Here is a 19,156-nt window from a genome sequence, read left to right as displayed (position 1 = left end):
GCTCCCAAGCCAATACCTAGGCTTTGGTTGAGCTAGAAAACAGTCTTGTGAGATCCGAGTTCGATCCTCAGTCAGGCAAACTGGTGCTGTGATCGAGATGAGTCTCTGCGAGGTCAAAGGGGAGCGAGGTGTAATGGAGGAGGTTTGGAACCACGGGCCACACTTGCGTGATGTGTACCTTGCCAGTGAGACCTGAAAATGTGCATTGGCTACCAAGCTAATTCCTAGGCTTGAGCTAGCTCAGCGGGCTAACAGTCTTTTGACATGTAGAAGACCTAGGTTTAACCTTGGCCACAGACAGTGTGTTCAAGCTCAATCAGATATGACTGGTATCACGCAAGGTTATTATAGTTTTGTGTTTTTATGTTAGTTTTTATTTCTATTTAGTTTTAAGATTTTGTATTTGAAATTCAGTTTAATTTCAGTTAGTTCTCAGATCTGATTTACTAGTTTTTATTTTGTAAAAGTTTTATTTAAAAAAATCATTTTAGTGTTAGTGACAGAAAGTATCCTCTGTCGGAGGCCAGGAGCCATTTGTGTTGTATAGTTTTTTAGCTTGTTACTTCTTGCCACTTTGGGGCAGTAATGCTGGTTCAGGTCATAGGTTAAGTTAGTTATAAAGGGGGGCTGAACACACTGATTACCCATGTGTTTTTTTTGCTGCTCATTAAAAAATGGATTTGGGTCTTGGGGGTGTGGTTCGATGTGGGTTTGTTATGTTCGCTATATCATACCCTGGCAGTCAATGTTGTTTGTCCCTCCTGAGTCACCGTAGCAACAACATAGCTTCTAACACTTCCTCAAAATAGTCTGAACTATCTTAAATAAAGCTAGCTAGTTAGAAGTAGATACCAGTAGTAGGTAGCAGGCACATTGAGCAAGCAGAGCACATTAGCTTAATCAGTTTAGCATGCATATAACTTCTTACTTTCTTGTGTTCTTTTTTTGTTTTTAAAATTTCTTCATGTGTTTCTGTTCTACCTTATGTTATTTTTAGTGCTACATTGATATTGATTACTGCATTGTTGAGTTTGGAGATTGCAAGAAAAGCATTTCACTGTACTTGTGCACGTGATAATAAAACTTGAAACTTTTCAAGTCACTGTGAGCCGGCGACGTGTGTACTTTGGCGTCGTTTAGTTTTTACAACTTTCTTACTATCTATTACCAGAGTGTGTGTCTGTCTGGCACTGTTTCCTAGGGAATCATGTTACAGAACAGGTCACAGCGGAACACAAGATGCTTGTGAATGGGTTCATCATTACTATCTATTACCAGAGTGTGTGTCTGTCTGGCACTGTTTCCTAGGGGATCATGTTACAGAACAGGTCACAATGGGTTCATTATTTTGGAATATTGTGGCAGTTGGGATGCAAGTGCGCATCGACTCAATTCTCATTTCGCCCAAAACGGACTCAAGTGATCATTATCAAACACATCAAGTGGCCACTCCATTAAGGGCTTAGGGGTCAAGTGTTCTTTCAACATAACTCTGGAAATGTGTTGTCTTATGTAATCAAGTCCAAGGCGCATAGTAAGGTCTGTCTCGCTGTCTGGAGGTTCTGCTGCTAACCAACATGAAAAATACTACAGTTTGCTATAGAATACCACCACAGGAGGCTGGTGGCACCTTCATTGGGGAGGACGGGCTCGTGGTAACGACTGGAGCGGAATCAGTGGAATGGTATTCTACATTAAACACATGGTTTCCGGGTGTTTGATGCCATTCCATTTGCTCCGTTCCGGCCATTATTATGAGTTGTTCTCCCCTCAGCAGCCTCCACTGAATACCACAGAACTGTAGTATACTTTAGAATACTATACTGCACACTTTTAGTATCCCTCGATCACAATCAGTACTTACTATAGAATGTTCAAGTATACTGTAGAATACTATAGTAAATACAAAAAAAATACAAAAATATATATTTTTTTAAAACACTAGTAGATACTAATACAGTAATGTCCGCAACAACATTATCCGTTCAGATCCCAGTTCTACCTACCTAACTATAGGTTATGTCAAATGTCTATTATTTCTACTTCAGGAAACCTACAGGAGAAATACTATAACAAAAATATTATAGTAAACACTACAGTAATGTCCACAAAAACACTACAGTGAATACTCTAGTATTTACACCATATACTGAAGTATTCTTTATGTGGGGCATTTGACATTTTAGTCATTCAGCAGACCCTCTTATCCAGAGTTAGTGCATTCGTACTAAGATAGCTAGGTGGGACAACCACATATCACAGGCATAGTAAGTACACTTTTCCTCAATAAAGTAGCTATCAGCAAAGTCAGAGCTAGACAGGGGGAGAAGGTGGAATCGATTGCAAGTGTTGGTTCAGGAAGAAAAAAAATGGGGGGGTGTGGGTTGAGGTGAGGTGAGGAATCATTTTTTTCAAGATACTCTTTGAAGAGGTTGGGTTTCAGGTGCTTCAGAAGATGGGCAGGGACTCTGCTGTTTTAGCTTCAGGGGAAAACTGGTTCCACCATTGGGGTTCGAGGACAGAGAAGAGCTTGGACTGGGCTGTGTGGGCGATGGGCCTAGAGACCAGAGGTGACAGAATAGACTGCTCGGGTTGGGCTGTAGGGTTTGAGCATAGCCTGGAGGTAGGGAGGGACAATTGGATAGAGTGCAAAAAGCTTTGCTAGGCAGTACCGCAAGTATCTGTGAACCCCCAGATTCAGAAGCTTAAAATCCCCATTTAATGTTTGCCCAACATTTTGAGAGAAAAAAACTAAAACTGAACATAATTCATAATGGTTTTTATTTTAGTTAGTTTTGGAGTTAAATGTAAAAATTTCAGTATAGTTTTAGTTCTTCAAATGGGTTTGTTAATTATTTTAGACGGAAGTCGTTGAGCAAAGTCGGTAAGTGAAGTCCGGGGAGGTACCAATGCACATATGCAAGTCGGACTACTTCTGCTGTTTCAAGGAAACTCGAGCAGACATGGCTTTCATCTTTGTTATTGCAGATGAAGTGGATGCTATTGAAATTGGTTCTACTAAGCTATATGGAATTGCTTTAACAAAGTCATACCAATGATCATTTTGCTATTTGATTTAGGAATGTAACACCCTTTGAAGTAACCCAAAAATATTTAAAAAAACGCTTGATGAATTTTTTTATTTGGCCTTACTTCTATTAGTACATACAAACTCATTGAACAACAGATGAACCTACCCCCACAAATCTAAAGGAAGTTTGTTTTGAAGTGCCTGTCCTATATCTGAGAGATATAAGACAGATCAGGAATCGTTTTTTTAAATATTTGTTTTATACATGTATTTAACCTCTTATTTTTGGAATTAAACAGTCTCCATATATACTGTACTTCCATTCACTTTTTCAACTGGTACCCAGGACCTTCAGACGAGTCTTGTAAGGCCTGTGGGCGTCCTAGAGCAAAATAACATGTATGTGTTCGTGTGAGTCTCTCCTTTCCATAGAGGGGTCAGATTAGTGTGTAGCCCAAACTGTTTGGACGCTAGAGAGAGAAGTTGGCAGATCGGCTGTCCCAAGACACTTGTAGAGAACACCATCCTGAGAGTGAGAGTCTCATCTTTCCATCGAGGGGTCATGCTAGTTTCTAGGCCAAACCATTTGGAAGCTACAGACGATTCTGTGAGAAGACCGATTTTCAGGATAGCTCAAGGTCTGACACCAAAGACGTGGAAGTGAGACATCGGCGGATGTGGTGGATTGAGACGCGTCCAATGCAAGACACCAGATATCTCTCGTTTAAACTGACAGATTTTGATGTTTGTTTTTTATTACGCAAAATGAACTCTAGGGTGTTTTAAAGGACAGTTTTCGGGACATTGCCAGTGTAGAAATCCCCTAGATTAACAAATGCGTCGTTTACAATATGTATAACATTTTATTCACACTAAATAAACAAATCAACACCTTTTTTATTTGTTTTTTGTTGACAACAATATTACAGACAAGACAAATTCCTGGCTATAACATGGGACACAACATTACAGTAACATCTAGATAAATACATCAGCTATATTGTCACAAGTTGGATATTTTATTTGTTAATGTGAGAAATGTGGATCGAAAATAGATTGTAAAGGATGTACGGATTAACATCTATTTAAGCTCTGAAGGTTCATCCGCCCAAAACAGTAAACATGCATTGACAATAACCAATGATAGGTGACGATATCAACCATTTATGATTTCCAGTCGACTGCAGTTTGATCACATGCTGTAAAGGTCATGCAGTAGACATGAAGTTGAAAGTCAGACAATTTGTATATCCATAATGCAACACACTTTGCCTTGACAAAAGTGATTTGCTTGAGCGTGCCCCATGTCTATGATCCAGACGGAGGAGAAATCCGCACACAATGCGTCCCTGACCACCTCCTGAAGTGGTCGTCCAGATCTGAACACAATACGAATTTTGTGCGTCTCGATATGTCTTTTCAATGTGATCTTCGTATTCTGATACCAGAAGTCACATGTAAGTGTCAAGTGTAGACACAGTGCTCTGACCTCAGTCTCCTCCTGCTGCACAGGAAGAGTTGATGTTCCTGTATCCCTACTACCACCACTACCACCTGTGGACATAGCCTGGAAGTAGGGGTGCTGGTAGTGAAATGGTAAAACTGAAAGAATTTGTGTTGTATAAAATGACAAAAATTCCCTGTTTTAGGTCAGTTAGGATCACCACTTTATTTTAAGAATGTGAAATGTCAGAATATTAGAAGAGAGAATTATTTATTTCAGCTTTTATTTCTTTCATCACATTCCCAGTTTGTCAGAAGATTACATACACTCAAATAGTATTTGGTAGCATTGCCTTTAAATTGTTTAACTTGGGTCAAATGTTTCGGGTAGCCTTCCACAAGCTTCCCACAGAGCTGGTGTAACTGAGTCAGGTTTGTAGGCCTCCTTGCTTGCACTCATTTTCTCAGTTCTGCCCACAAATTTTCTATAGGATCGAGATCAGGGCTTTGGGATGGCCACTCCAGTACCTAGACTTTCTTGTCCTTAAGCCATTTTGCCACAACTTTAGAAGTATGTTGGGGTCATTGTCCATTTGGAAGACCCATTTGCGACCAAGCTTTAGCATCCTGACTGATGTCTTGAGATGTTGCTTCAATATACATGTTGCTTCAATATATAAATCAATAGCATCATTTTCCGTCCTCATGATGCCATCTATTTTGTGAAGTGAACCAGTCCCTCCTGCAGCAAAGCACCCCCACAACATGATGCTGCCACCCCTGTGCTTCGCGGTTTAGATGTTTAGATGGTGTTCTTTGGCTTGCAAGCCTCACCCTTTTTCCTCCAAACATAACCATGGTCATTATGGCCTAACAGTTCTATTTTTGTTTCATCTGACTAGAGGACATTTCTCCAAAAAGTACGATCTTTGTCCCCATCTGCAGTTGCAAACCGTAGTCTGGCTTTTTTTATGTAAAAAAAAAAAAGGTAAATGTTGGTTTTGGAGCAGTGGCTTCTTCCTTGCTGAGCTGCCTTTCATGTTATGTCAATATAGGACTCGTTTTACTGTGGTTATAGATACTTTTGTACCTGTTTCCTCCAGTATCTACCCAAGGTCCTTTTTTTTTATTTATTTTTTTTACCTTTATTTAACCAGGCAAGTCAGTTAAGAACACATTCTTATTTTCAATGACGGCCTGGGAACAGTGGGTTAACTGCCTGTTCAGGGGCAGAATGACAGATTTGTACCTTGTCAGCTCGGGGGTTTGAACTTGCAACCTTCCAGGTTACTAGTCCAACGCTCTAACCACTAGGCTACCCTGCCGCCCTTTGCTGTTGTTCTGGGATTGATTTGCACTTTTCGCATCAATGTACGTTCATCTCGAGGAGACAGAAAGCGTCTCCTTCCTGAGCGGTATGACGACTGCGTGGTCCCATGGTATTTAAACTTGCGTACAATTGTTTGTACAGATGAATGTGGTACCTTCAGGCGTTTGGAAATTGCTCCCAAGGATGAACCATACTTGTAGAGGTCTACAATTTTATTTCTGAGGTCTTGGCTGATTTATTTTGGTTTTCCCATGATGTCAAGCAAAGAGGCACTGAGTTTGAAGGTAGGCCTTGAAATACATCCACAGGTACACCTCCAATTGACTCAAATGTTGTCAATAATCCTATCAGAAGCTTCTAAAGCCATGACATCATTTTCTGGAATTTTTCAAGCTGTTTAAAGGCACAGTCAACTTAGTGCATTTAAACTTCTGACCCACTACAATTGTGATTCAGTGAGTTATAAGTGAAATAATCTGTCTGTAAACAATTGTTGAAAAATTACTTGTGTCATGCAAACAAAAAAAACATTGCTATGGCGCGATTGATTGGATTAACCTCCCGTCAGTTACGTGCATTGAGTGCCTTTCAGACAGTAGATACGAACCCTCTGTTACCTCGCCAGCTAAGGAACTGGCAGTGGATCAAACCATTGTGAGGCAAAGGGCGGGGGTCGCAATCTTTTATAACATAAAAACGTGCTATTCAGTGACTATAATCAGCACAAGTGCTTTCATTGAGTATTGTTCATATCATTTAAATTACATAGTTATGTTGACAGTGATATATTGGGGGGACAAATAATATTTTTCCCAGGATGGGGGGGGCACGACTGGGATTTCCGCCTATGGCGCCACTCAGGAGCATAAAGTATCTTTTTAACGGTAGGGTGGCTACTTTGAAGAATCCCATATATATTTTGATTTGTTTCACACTTTTTTGGTTACTACATGATTCCATATGTGATATTTCATATGTTGTCTTTACTATTATTCTACAATGTAGAAAATAGTAAAAATAAAGAAAAACCCTTGAAAGGGTAGGTGTGTCCAAACTTTTGACTGGTACTGTATATAGGAAAGACACAACGAGACAACAAAAATACTCTTAATATATACATATTAATATTCTTAGAGTACAGTTCAATTATATCTTTAGAAAGAGGAGAGGTGCTGTGATAATGATTTTTTAAATTTGTTAAAAAGCTAAACCTGCTTTTTGCCTGAGTAACCTCTTGTGGCAGAGCATTCCACAATGACATGGGTCTGAATGAGGGATTAAATCTGTTTTTGGTTGGGGTACCGGGAAGAAACCCAGAGTGGCGTGTCAGGTGGGGGTATGTCTAGTGCATTCGTAAAGTATTCAGACCCCTTCACTTTTTCCACATTTTGTTATGTTACAGCCTTATAAGGTAAATAAGGTATTTCTGAATTTAAAAAATATATATATATGTAAATTTACAAACATTTTGAAAAAAAATGTTTTTGCTTTGTCATTATGGGGGTTTTGTATGTATTATGGATCCCCATTAGTTCCTGCCAAGGCAGCAGCTACTCTTCCTGTGGTCAAGCAAAATTAAGGCAGTTTATACAATTGTAAAAACATTACAATACATTCACAAATTTCACAACATACTGTGTGCCCTCAGGCCCCCTACTCCACCACTACCACATATCTACATTTTCAACCATTTTAGAATAAGTTTGTAAAGTAAAAAAATATATATAAAAAAGTCAAGGGTTCTGAATACTTTCTGAAAGCACTGTACCATACTTTGTGCCGTATTGCTTAATCATAGCAGTCATGCGAGTTAAATCGACATCCATTGATAGAGAAGTGTGTAAAGGCAAATGATTTCCTTTGAAAAGCCTTTGCGTTATGACAGCTCGCAATAGTTTGCTTATACCGTCATTACAAATTACTACAATATTCCTTATTAATTGCCTCGAACGATATGGAAAATGGTTGATAGTATAAATATGGCAACTCATCTCTTGCCGTGGGAAAAAAATATGGCCTTGTTTTCCGCGCTTTGGGCAGGTTTTTAGTGCTTTTTCGGATGTTTTTTTTGCTAGACCTAGATTATTTGGTCAATATAATGGATATTCTGTGTTTGGGATCCCTATGGTTTTGTCAAGGTATATGTCGGTGTATGTGTGATGACTGCAAAAAACGAACAACCCTACTCAGCAAATATTTCGAATACCCAGGTTTAGGGATATTAATAGTTTAGTGTCTATACAGTTATGTGGACGTGAGGGACGTAAATACTTTCAAGATATGCACTTTACCCCGATAGCCATTATGCTATGATTGACCCAGCGCAGGGTCAATTCGTAACAAAATCGGGGCTAGCAAATCAACATGTGGCAAATATTGGCACTCAATGTAAACCCTTTGCTGTTGGGAATTAGCTGACTGGTCAAATAAGAAACAACGGTTTACTAATATGAAGTGAATGGTTGTCCGGCATGTGCAATTCTGTATAGCATTTAATTGCTAACTTATTTGATACAAATCGCTGAAAATCTTTTGCTCTGCACAAGGGCTGACCTCGAAATGCCTAATTAGACTGCTTAAATATAGCGAAGATACTGGTAACTAACCCTGTTTCATAGAAAAAACGCTATTTAATTTATACTATTACATTGGTGTATGCATGACACAAAGATGTGATAAAATTACTATTAAAAATAATCTCTACAGTTTTGTTTTAAATATTTTGGTCAGGCGCAATAACGGCCATCTTAATTCTCATGGGGTCTTAACAGATGTAGGCGCTGTTTTGTTCTGAACTGCAAATTCCAAATCGATTGTTTATCTAACGTTTGTTTACATTTTTACTTGCCATCAAATGGCTTCTACTTTACTATCACCGATGGTAGATTATTACAATGATGAAGAAGAACTTGATAGTGTGGACGACGACGATGATCGAAGCTTCAGGGGAAGAGACTCGGAAGAAGGTAGGTTCGCCAATGTAGCACATTTTGTTAGCTAGCTACTCTTGTGATATTTGCTAATAAACGTTGTTAGTTTTCTCAAATAGTCTCCTAAAACTAGTGTGACCTTTGCACATTTTTTTTTATATATATAAAAAAAAGAATGAACCCATCCCCATTGAAGAGTAAAGTTTGCGCCAGTTTGGGTAACTAACGCTAGCTAGCCAGCGTTGAATTAACACAGGTTTCTATAATCCAGTTTGTTGTTCGCAGGAGTTTAATCATGAGTCCAAACTGTTAAAAACGAGAGTTTCCATTGGACAAATCCAGATAGGTCCCGCCCCTTTTCGTTTGGTTGTAATGAATACGCCCCTGGCAGGAAAGCTACCTGTTCGTGTAGATGGGGGGGGACAAGTTCATTATCTTTTTCAACTTTCATGTTTAGCGGTCAAGCCCGGCTTTACTTTTATACAGCAACACGTTGTCAAGTGGTGGACAGGCAGCGCTAACGTAATATATATCTATATATATATATGAGAGAGAAAGTGGTCTTTGTAACCGTGCATGGGACTTGGAGTCTCGATTTTGGAGTTAAATTCGTAACAAACAGGCAGGCAGTAAAACATTTGTAATGGTTGACAGGTGGCAAGAGACTCATCATTTGCTTTAACACCAATATGATTTCAGTGATTGGCCTTTTCTGACACCGTCTTGCCACTGTTGGTGTGAAGTATAAGAAACTATATTTGATTTTGTAATTTCAGCTCTCCTTACATGTCCAGTTAACTTTGAGGCCAGCCATTTCATTGGTTACGTGCGTAGATGAAGGTGGTTTGTTGGGATTTAGCTAAATTAGGTTTTAAGGCCGCGCGCTGATGCAGGCTATTTCCAAATGTCACGTTGCATTTGTGCTGTTAACTTTGGGTATAGCTACAGATTTAAGCAATGACCCTTTACTCATGTTACCTGTATTTGATGGAGAGTTGTGTTAGTCTTGTCAATGCTAAGTCAACCATTCACTGGTGTTGTAACTAGCTAGCAAGCGTTAACATTACGACGCTAGCTAACGTTAGCTACCATCAGCTGACAGGTCACCGGCAAAACCTGCTTTGGCGCTGGCAAACTCAGTAGCAAACGAGCTAGTCGGGTATATAAAATAGGTACCCAACTACGTATTCTCATACAGGCCACGCAGAAATTGCATCTAGCTAACAAAATTTGAAACCGGTTCAATTGCTAAGTCTTGAATTAGCCGTTGCTAATAGCTAAATTGGCTAGCTTGACAAATCGCTCTCGTATTTGGCTTCATCAATTTGCTACGCGTTAGCAACGGGACAAATGTTAGGCACTCAATGTAAACCCTTTTGTTGAGAATTAGCTGGCTGGTCAAATAACAAACGACTGTTTACTAATCTGGAGTCACTGCCCGGTCTGTGCAATTCTGGTTAACATTTAATTGCTAACTTTTTTTGATAGAAATGCGCAAGCCTGTTAGCTGAACGCGTAGTTAGCGAGCTTGCCATCTTGCGTGTGGCTACTTTAGCCTACGACATAACATTTCGCATTTATCAGGCGACCTTGTTTTACTTTGTTAGTTTATTTTTGTATGAGTCTAAAGGGACATGGCTGGTAACGCACTCATTGGGGATCCAAATAAAGGTAACTTGACTGAGTAGCTACATCTATCCTACTACTGTTTCCAGATTTCCTAAAATTAGAAATTTCATTGACTTGCTATTGAACAAATTGTTCTGAAAATGTTTTCTTGGCATAGGCCCTATGTCATATGATATTGGTGAACTGTTAGCCTACTTACTGACGACCGCCATTTCCCCCCCCCCTCTTTCAGACACAGAAGATGCCAGTGAAACTGACCTGGCGAAACATGATGAGGATGACTATGTGGAAATCAAAGAACAGTGAGTGTTGTCCACCAATTGCACGGTTACACTGGATAGAATATATGTTGACTTGGATGAAATGGGATGTAGCCTGATCTTGAAGGACTACATTTACAGATTAAGTAGTTGGTTGTGATAATCATGTTTTATTTGGTTTCAGGATGTACCAAGACAAGCTGGCATCATTGAAAAGGCAGTTGACGCAACTCCAAGAGGGTAGTGTCACTGTTTCCAATTATCCTCATTGTGTTTATGAATTAGCCCTATCCTATAATCAGTTCATTATCCTCCTTGCATTCACAATCAATGTGATTATCAATGTCATGAATTCCTCCATGTGCATAAGTAGAGCTGAGCAGACCTATCATTTTGCACAACTGTTATGATGGATCCTCAGAGGTGGTGCTCTTTGCTTTCAGAGATTGGTTGGATAAGAAGTTGGAAGTTTACATACACTTGTTTTTCAACCACTCCACAAATGTCTTGTTAATAAACTATACTTTTGGCAAGTCGTTTAGGACATTTACTTTGTGCATGAAAAGTATTTTTCCAACAATTGTTTACAGACAGATGATTTCACTTCACATAATACACTGTATCACAATTCCAGTGGGTCAGAAGTTTACATACACTAAGTTGACTACCTTTAAACAGCGTGGGAAATTCCAGAAAATGATGTCATAGGGTAATTGACATTTGTTAATTGGAGGTGTTCCTGTGGATGTATTTCAAGGCCTACCTTCAAACTCAGTGCCGCTTTGCTTGACATCATGGGAAAATCAAAATAAATCAACAAGACCTCAAATAAATTGTAGACCTCCACAAGCCTAGTTCAGGCGTTTGGAAATTGCTCCCAAGGATGAAGGTACGACATTCTGTCATACTGCTCAGGAATGAGACACTTTCTGTCTCCTAGAGATGGACGTATTTTGGTGCGAAAAATGTATATCGATCCCAGAACAGCAAAGGAACTAGTGTAGATGCTGGAGGAAACGGGTACAAAAGTATCTATAACCACAGTAAAACAAGTCCTATATCGACATACGCTGAAGTGCCGCTCCGCAGGGAATGAGCCACTGCTCCAAAACTGCCATAAAATAGCCAGACAACGGTTTGCAAACTGCACATGGGGACAGAGATACTTTTTGGAGTAATGTCCTCTAGTCTGATGAAATAAAAATGGAACTGTTTGGCCATAATAACCATCGTTATGTTTGGAGGAAAAGGGGGAGGCTTGCAAGCCGAAAACACCATCCCAACTGTGAAGCATGGGGGTGCTTTGCTGCATAAGGGACTGGTGCACTTCACAAAATAGATGGCATCATGAAGAACAAAAATGATTTGGATATATTGAAGCAACATCTCAAAACATCAGTCAGGAAGTTAAAGCTTGGTCGCAAATGGGTCTTCCAAATGGATAAAGACCCCAAGCATACTTCCAAAGTTGTGGCAAAATGTTTTAAGGGCAACAAAGTCCAGGTATTGGAGTGGCCATCCCAAAGCCCTGACCTCAATCCCATAGAAAATTTGTGGGCAGTACTGAAAAAACACGTGCGAGCAAGGAGGCCTACAAACCTGACTCAGTTACACCAGCTCTGTCAGGAGGAATGGGCCAAAATAACCTAATTTATTATGGGATGCTTGTGGAAGGCGACCTGAAACGTTTGACCCAAGTTGAAAGAATGTAATGGCAATGCTACCAAATACGAATTGAGTGTATGTACACTTCTGACCCACTGGTAATGTGATGAAAGGAATAATTCTCTACTATTATTCTGACATTTCACATTCCTAAAATAAAGTGGTGATCCTAACTGACCTAAGACAGGAAATTCTTACTAGGATTAAATGTCAGGAATTATGAAACTAAGTTTAAATGTATTTGGCCTAAGTGTATGTAAACTTCTGAAATTTATATGCTGTGTTTTAATTAAACTCTTCCCTGCAGGAACACTTCAGGAGTACCAGAAGAGAATGAAGAAGCTGGACCAACAATACAAGGAGAGAGTCCGCAATGCTGGTAAGAAAATGGCACTGTTGTGGAATAGGATCACTGTGCTCATCCCTAAATGGCTCCCTATATAGTACACTACCTTTGGACCAGGACCCATAAGGCATAGGGTGCCATTTGGGATACACTCAGTCACTGTTAAGTTGTTGCTACATGGAGAGACCTCATTCTGTGTCATTTGAACTTGAACACCCAAAGTGTGTGCTGCATTTTTTGAGGGAGCCAGCTTGTAAGCATTTACTGCACCATGTATTCCTGCTGTGTACATGATGAATAAAAACAATTTTTTGTGGTTGTTGGTTTTGTGCTTAAAGTCAATGTGACAGCCAGGGATTAACTGACAATGCAGTCAAGTCAACATGAGTGTTAACATTGTCATTTGTCTGTTTCTTTCTTATAGATCTCTTTCTCCAACTTGAGGTAAGAGATGTTTTGATATTATTACCTAACATGAAAATTCAACTGACTCCTTCACCTGCAAATTATTGCATTTTTTTAAAACTTATTTTATGGCCTTTCGACACAATCTCTGGTTCCTTCTCTCTCTGGTTCCTTCTCTCTCTGGTTCCTTCTCTCTCTGGTTCCTTCTCTCTCTCTGGTTCCTTCTCTCTCTCTGGTTCCTTCTCTCTCTCTGGTTCCTTCTCTCTCTCTGGTTCCTTCTCTCTCTCTGGTTCCTTCTCTCTCTCTGGTTCCTTCTCTCTCTCTGGTTCCTTCTCTCTCTCTGGTTCCTTCTCTCTCTCTGGTTCCTTCTCTCGCTCTCAGACAGAACAGGTGGAGAGGAACTACATCAAAGAGAAGAAGGCAGCGGTGAAAGAGTTTGACGATAAGAAGGTGGAGCTGAAGGAAAACTTAATTGCTGAGCTAGAGGAGAAGAAGAAGATGATAGAGAATGAGAAATTAACAATGGAGCTGACAGGCGGTAGGAGAATCACTGAGACTGTCTCCCTCCCTCTCATCTCACTCTGAGGGGGGGGGTAAAAAAGACTGATGGGTGACGGTTGGTTTTTGCTGAGGAAGAAGACTATGTAGGCTGTGTTTTGGAGATGGAGTTTCTTGGCTCATCTTATATCTCACAACCTTCATACTGCTCTCATAGGTGGACTAGTAGTAATATTTCTACACTGTCGGGTGCATGGTGGTAAGCTCATTCCATATTACCCCTGTGTAGATTCCATGGAGGTGAAACCCATCATGACCCGGAAGTTAAGGAGGCGGCCCAACGATCCAGTCCCCATTCCAGACAAGCGGAGGAAACCTGCACCTGATATCCTTTACTAGAAGTCCAATCACTCTCTGTCTTGTCTACAACAGTGTTGATCCATGTTAGGCACTGTCCAGCTTCAAAGAATCTCGTCTTGACTGATTAGTTACATTTCACTTCTTCTTTTTTCCATCTTCACAGGGTTAAAACTTACCAGATACAGTTTTTACCCCTTCACAGAAATATATATATATGTACACACAAATTATGATTTGATTAAGACTAGTTGTCCTTAATGATCCACACCTCAGCTTAACTATTTGCTAACCGATGACCAGATCCTGGAAGATCTGCGAATACTCAACAAGCAGCTGAAATCCCCTAAGCGTCCAGGTATGTGAGCAGTTCATTTTTTTTTACAACTGTTAGGATTGTTTTGTTCCAGTCTAAATGCCATCAAGCCAAAATGAGGATGAATCAAGTTATTATACAGGATTTTTGTTCAGACTACAAAAACATGTTCATTTTATTTACATTAAACATCAAGAAGTCCCGGGCTGGCAGAGTTTTTAGTAAATTAACTATTTACATTGAAATGACTTTAGTTTTTCTCACGCCATGTTTTCTCCCCCAGTGTCTCCGTCGTCTCCAGACCAAATGCCCACCATTCCAATGGAGGCCCCCTCACAGCGCTATGAGGCCCGCATTGAAGAGGGAAAGCTGTACTACGACAAGAGATGGTACATGCACACTGACTATCTTTTTCATTTGGTTGATTAGACCATTTAAAATAAAAATATATATATATTTTTTAACACAGCAAAAAGGGGGAATTTTGTACTTTTATTGTCTGCTGTTGTGGTTTATCGCTGTTTTAATAGGATTGGTCTAAATATAAGATCTACTGAACTGATTCCCTATATAACACCTTGTGTTTTAATTCATGATGCGCTTGACTTTTATTAGCCACTAGATGGCGCCACAGCCGTGTAAATCCTCATGCTCTACTTACTGAAGAATTCTTGGCTTTGCTGATATGTCTGATTTTTTTTTTTTAAGACTTCAAAAACAAGATTCAAGAAATGGAAATCATGTTTGTAGTATGTTTATAGTAACATTCCCTCTGGCCAATAGGTCATATTTCATATTAACCAATGGGTGGCTGGAATGTTAGCAAGGCAAGCTCATACTACCTGTCACCATGAAATTACATTACATCGCTATCATGAGGATGGAACATGGGTTTTGGCATACAGAGCAGTATGCCATTTGGTGATAGTTCCATAGGCTGACAGAAATGACAGTGTTTGCTTGGATGGGATAATCTGTCCTCTCAGGCCCTTTGGGTAAAGAGTAGCTCTGCATAGGACATCACGCACCAATGAATAATTCCTTTTGAAGAGTGGAAAATGTGAAATGTGCTCCTCTGATATTAAAAATGGCTTTCCATGACTTTCATGTAGCCTTTGATCAATTCTGAAGTGAGAGAGGGGATCTCAGTTGAGTGAAGTGTTTGCTGCTATCGTTCTCGCTCCGACAGTCTCACCAGACCTAGGATGAGAAAGGCTGAGGGGAGAGGATGGTGAAGACTCAGCAGCGATGGTTGAAACCACACGTGTTCTTCTCCTTTCTCCCAGTAATGATGTTTCATCTAATGCGCTTGCTTGAAAGCAAGACAGCTGAAGCAAGCGGACATTTTCTTCAATAAAGAAATCAACCTTTTACTGATTCTGTCTGTTCCAGCGTGTCACTCCTTTTCACTTACCTCAGGGACTCTCTCCTCAGCCACCAGCAAATACTACCTGGTTTTTGGTCATTTTGTTTCTCTGTCCATTACAGCATTGTCAGATTATCTATTATAACCTTTAAGGGATTGTGTGCTCAAGAGGATATTGTCCTATAGGTTTCAAAGTCCTTATCTGAGTGGACTGATTCCTGGGGCAGCAGGTAGCCTAGTGGTTAGAGCGTTGGGCTAGTAACCGAATGGTTGCTAGATCGAATCCCTGAGTTGACAGATTAAAAATCTGGCAGTTAACCCACTGTTCCCCGGTAGGCTGTCATTGTAAATAAGAATTTGTTCTTAACTGACTTGCCTAGTTAAATAGAAGTAATTCCTTCTCGTACCCCTCACTCAATGCCAGATAATTGATCCTGTTATACTAAATGAGCTACATGTAATATTTTCTAGGTCATGGTTTCAAAAGGACAGTGCTTAGAAATTCCTACAGACTGCAATTTAAGATAACTATCACAAACCACCAAGCATTCATTTTCCATGATGTGAGGAAGTTTTGTGTTGCTAATGTTTTGTGCTATTTGTAGTTTATATATATATATCTTGTGTCTTTCCCATCAGGTATCATAAGAGCCAGGCCATCCACCTGGAGTCCAAGGAGAACACCAAGATCAGCTGTGTCATCAGCTCAGTGGGAACAAATGAGGTGGGTTTCAATTCTCATTTCCACAGCTACAGCTCTATGCTTGTACCACTTAAATCCATTATATATTAGAGGGATCCATGACTTGCTAGTATAGAGTTATGGCGGTCCTAGTAGTCTGTCCAAAGTACAGTGTAAGGATTGTATGGTGGTGTTTAAAAAAAAAAAAAAAAATAAATTATTTAACCAGGCAATTGAATTCAGAACAAATTGTTATTTACAAGATGGCCTGGCAAAAGGCCTCCTGTGGGGACGGGCTAAAGATGAAATGACAAAACGGACAACAGACGGCAGCATACATACAACAGCAAACTGTCTGTGAAGTAAAACGACATGCTTCCTTACATAAGGCTACGCAAACTAGTGACATGGGGTGACAACCAGGAACAACTACATGTCTCAACAACCTGTTCATCTATTTGTCCTTTGAACTCCTCCAGGGACAATAGGTCCTAGAGTTTTGGGTTGGCTTGGAGGGAATTCCAACACCAGGTGGTTAAGTAAAAGGGCCATTTTTCCATGCTCTGTTCTAATTTTTGGGGCTCTTAGCATAAAACAAGAGAGAGATCTTAGCTTGTATGTGTTTTCATTTCGAGCTGGAAGAGAGGATGGAAAAAATGGTAGTTTTCCTAAAATGTCCTGATATGTTTCATACAGTATATAACTTGTGGAATGTTCTTTTGATATGTTTAATACAGTATATAACTTGTGGAATGTTCTTTTGATATGTTTCATACAGTATATAACTTGTGGAATGTTCTTTTGATATGTTTAATACAGTATATAACTTGTGGAATGTTCTTTTGATATGTTTAATACAGTATATAACTTGTGGAATGTTCTTTTGATATGTTTAATACAGTATATAACTTGTGGAATGTTCTTTTGATATGTTTAATACAGTATATAACTTGTGGAATGTTCTTTTGATATGTTTAATACAGTATATAACTTGTGGAATGTTCTTTTGATATGTTTAATACAGTATATAACTTGTGGAATGTTCTTTTGATATGTTTAATACAGTATATAACTTGTGGAAATGCCTGCCTACAGTATATAACTTGTGGAATGTTCTTTTGATATGTTTAATACAGTATATAACTTGTGGAATGTTCTTTTGATATGTTTAATACAGTATATAACTTGTGGAAATGGCCTGATATGTTTAATACAGTATATAACTTGTGGAATGTTCTTTTGATATGTTTAATACAGTATATAACTTTTGATATGTTTTGTGGAATGTTCTTTTGATGTTTATGTTTAACTTGTGGAATGTTATTTTGATATGTAGTATATAACTTGTGGAATGTTCTTTTGATATGTTTCATACAGTATATAACTTGTGGAATGTTCTTTTGATATGTTTAATACAGTATATAACTTGTGGAATGTTCTTTTGATATGTTTCATACAGTATATAACTTGTGGAATGTTCTTTTGATATGTTTCATACAGTATATAACTTGTGGAATGTTCTTTTGATATGTTTAATACAGTATATAACTTGTGGAATGTTCTTTTGATATGTTTAATACAGTATATAACTTGTGGAATGTTCTTTTGATATGTTTAATACAGTATATAACTTGTGGAAATGGCCTGATATGTTTTGGAACTCCTGATATGATGAGCACAATGCTTTTATTATATAGAGGCTCTTTTGTAAATGACCATAATGAGTCCTATTGGTTGTGTTTCCCCTCAGATCTGGGTGAGGAAGACCAGCGACAGCACCAAGATGAGGATCTACCTGGGACAGCTACAAAGAGGAGCGTTTATCATCCGACGACGGTCGGCAGCGTAGAAACACCACCACGCCCCTTCACACTTTCTCTTCATCCATCCATCCATTCCTTCCATTTTGTACATGCAGTATGTTGCTCCCCCTCCCTCACGTGGCTCTCTCCCCCCTCCCTCACGTGGCTCTCTCCCCCCTCCCTCACGTGGCTCTCTCCCCCCTCCCTCACGTGGCTCTCTCCCCCCTCCCTCACGTGGCTCTCTCCCTCAACCCTACTGTGTGCTTGGAGGAAGTTTTCTCAATAACTTCCTGGTGTTTCAATCAATCAGGACCACAGGAGGGGAAGAACGATGCTTTCTGTCAGTGTCTTTTTAGACATCACCAAGCACACGTGGAAGCCTTTCTCCTTGCAAGTTTTGGCTCAAATAGCCCTTTAGGCAGTTGAGTAGACATGCACAGACTGGATAGCCTTGGTATAGCAAATGTTGTCATAGCTACACTCTATACCTTGTCATAGGCTTAGTGAAATGATTTCCATTTTGCTTACGCCATCCAATGCTCTCAGATCTCCACAAGTGCTTAGGGGCTGAAGGTCGGTGTTTTGACTGGTCTTCCTTTATATACCTAACTTGGTTCTGTAACAGTTTCAGTCAGCTGTGCCACTCAGCATAAATCGCATGTCATCTTTCTTCATCATGACATTGTCTGGTATTGTTTTTTTCTAGTCAATTAACATTTTATCTTTTTTTTTCAGAATATATTGGATAGACTTTTAAGGTTTTAATTTTGTATCTGTATTATTGACATTAAATGAGTTCAGTTAAACCGAAATGTTGAATACATCTGACGTGTCTAAACTGGTTTTGCACATGGGAGGAAGATGAACATGAACCATTTTGTATTTGATCGTTTTCTTGTGCGTTCCATTTATTAAATGTGTTACACTGTAACTGACCAAAGGCAGTAAGATACCAGCCACCACTGATCTAGCTTTCAGGGCGGGTCCCCCCCCCGCCGTAACGTGGCCAGCAGGTCCCCCCCCCGCCGTAACGTGGCCAGCAGGTCCCCCCCCCCGCCGTAACGTGGCCAGCAGGCCCGCCCCCCCGCCGTAACGT

At 39.7% G+C, this 19,156-nt stretch overlaps 1 protein-coding gene across 2 annotated transcripts; it reads left to right on the top strand.

The window, feature by feature from the left end:
* Positions 1-8,550: 8,550 nt before the first annotated feature.
* LOC135513788 (sin3 histone deacetylase corepressor complex component SDS3-like) lies at positions 8,551-18,883 on the top strand. 2 transcript variants are annotated; one of them, XM_064936716.1, is made up of 11 exons: positions 8,551-8,770; positions 10,596-10,665; positions 10,808-10,863; positions 12,596-12,667; positions 13,059-13,078; positions 13,421-13,577; positions 13,827-13,922; positions 14,166-14,252; positions 14,494-14,599; positions 16,216-16,300; positions 18,009-18,883. In XM_064936716.1, exons 1-11 carry the CDS (start codon positions 8,659-8,661, stop codon positions 18,105-18,107), a joined length of 960 nt encoding a protein of 319 aa, XP_064792788.1. In that variant the 5' UTR covers positions 8,551-8,658; the 3' UTR covers positions 18,108-18,883. The 2 variants fall into 2 exon arrangements, with proteins under 2 accessions (XP_064792788.1, XP_064792789.1); XM_064936717.1 differs by lacking the exon at positions 8,551-8,770 and adding an exon at positions 9,143-10,405.
* Positions 18,884-19,156: the final 273 nt, after the last annotated feature.

The sequence above is a fragment of the Oncorhynchus masou genome, chromosome 25 (genome assembly GCF_036934945.1).
Source record: "Oncorhynchus masou masou isolate Uvic2021 chromosome 25, UVic_Omas_1.1, whole genome shotgun sequence".
Taxonomy (NCBI): Eukaryota; Metazoa; Chordata; class Actinopteri; order Salmoniformes; family Salmonidae; genus Oncorhynchus; species Oncorhynchus masou.
This window is presented reverse-complemented; position numbering and strand designations above follow the sequence as displayed.